Genomic DNA, 1,117 nt, shown 5'->3' on the forward strand with positions numbered 1-1,117 from the left:
GTGTATGCATATGTGTGTGTGATGTGTGTAGGTGTGTGTTTTTTCTGTTGTGTATGTGTGTTTGGGCGTGTGTGTGTGTGTGCGTGTGTTTTCTGCTATGTGGTTTTCCTGTGTATGTGTGTGTGTGTGTGTTGTGTGTGTATGTGTATGCATATGTGTGTGATGTGTGTAGGTGTGTGTTTTTTTTCTGTTGTGTATGTATGTTTGAGTGCACATGCGTGTGCGCTTGTGTGTGCTGTTGTTGTATGTGCATATAATATACACACGCATATATACACACAAATGGAGCCCCAAATGAAAACCCAAGCCTTACTTGTGAAGGAGTTGACGCTCAGCTTTGTGGAAGTTTGCGAGATAGGTCAGAGCAATAGCTGCATTGCCTTGGACCCATTGATTGGAAACAAGAAGCAGATGACAGAGGTACTCAACAGCGTCTATGGCAATTATGGCTTGTGGCACACCTGTGGACATAAAACAGTAAGATAAGGGACTAACAGTACAGCATGTGAGTGAAATAAAGGATGTGACAAGTAATTGATACCTATTTACCTTAGTACGTTGTTGGCACTCCGTCGCTTACGACAACGTCGAGGGTTCCAGTTGATCCGATCAATGGAACAGCCTGCTCGTGAAATTAACGTGCAAGTGGCTGAGCACTCCACAGACATGTGTACCCTTAACGTAGTTCTCGGGGATATTCACCTATTAATCCCCTCCATTTTCTTTTTCCCATATAAATTAATAGTAAAATAACTTTTTACCCATACCCATTCATTGCACTTGGTAATGTAATTGCCATGCAATGAAAAAACACTAGTAATTGGGTATTCTTCCGGGAGTATATTGGATAGATATTATCCCTTAGTGGGTTGGATTCACAACCCCTAACTTTCTTGGATATATATATACATATATATATATATATATATATCCGAGCAAGGTCGTTGCCAGTGCCGCTGGACTGGCTCCTGTGCAGGTAGCACATAAAATACACCATTTTGAACGTGGCCGTTGCCAGTACTGCCTGACTGGCCTTCGTGCCGGTGTCATGTAAAAGCACCCGCTGCACTCTCGGAGTGGTTGGTGTTAGGAAGGGCATCCAGCTGTAGAAACTCTG

The 1,117-nt window shown here is 43.1% G+C and overlaps 1 protein-coding gene across 1 annotated transcript in view; it reads right to left on the reverse strand.

Moving 5' to 3' along the window:
• Window positions 1-1,117, reverse strand: part of LOC106874212 (ankyrin and armadillo repeat-containing protein) — a gene marked incomplete at its 5' end in the record, with an annotated part of 15,585 nt that overhangs the window by 9,708 nt on the left and 4,760 nt on the right. Inside the window, one exon of the mRNA XM_014921871.2 lies at window positions 314-461. Coding sequence (XP_014777357.1) covers window positions 314-461 — 148 coding nt within the window. The remainder of the gene's footprint in view (window positions 1-313; window positions 462-1,117) is intronic.

This window comes from Octopus bimaculoides, chromosome 30 (assembly GCF_001194135.2).
Source record: "Octopus bimaculoides isolate UCB-OBI-ISO-001 chromosome 30, ASM119413v2, whole genome shotgun sequence".
In the NCBI taxonomy this organism is placed as follows: Eukaryota; Metazoa; Mollusca; class Cephalopoda; order Octopoda; family Octopodidae; genus Octopus; species Octopus bimaculoides.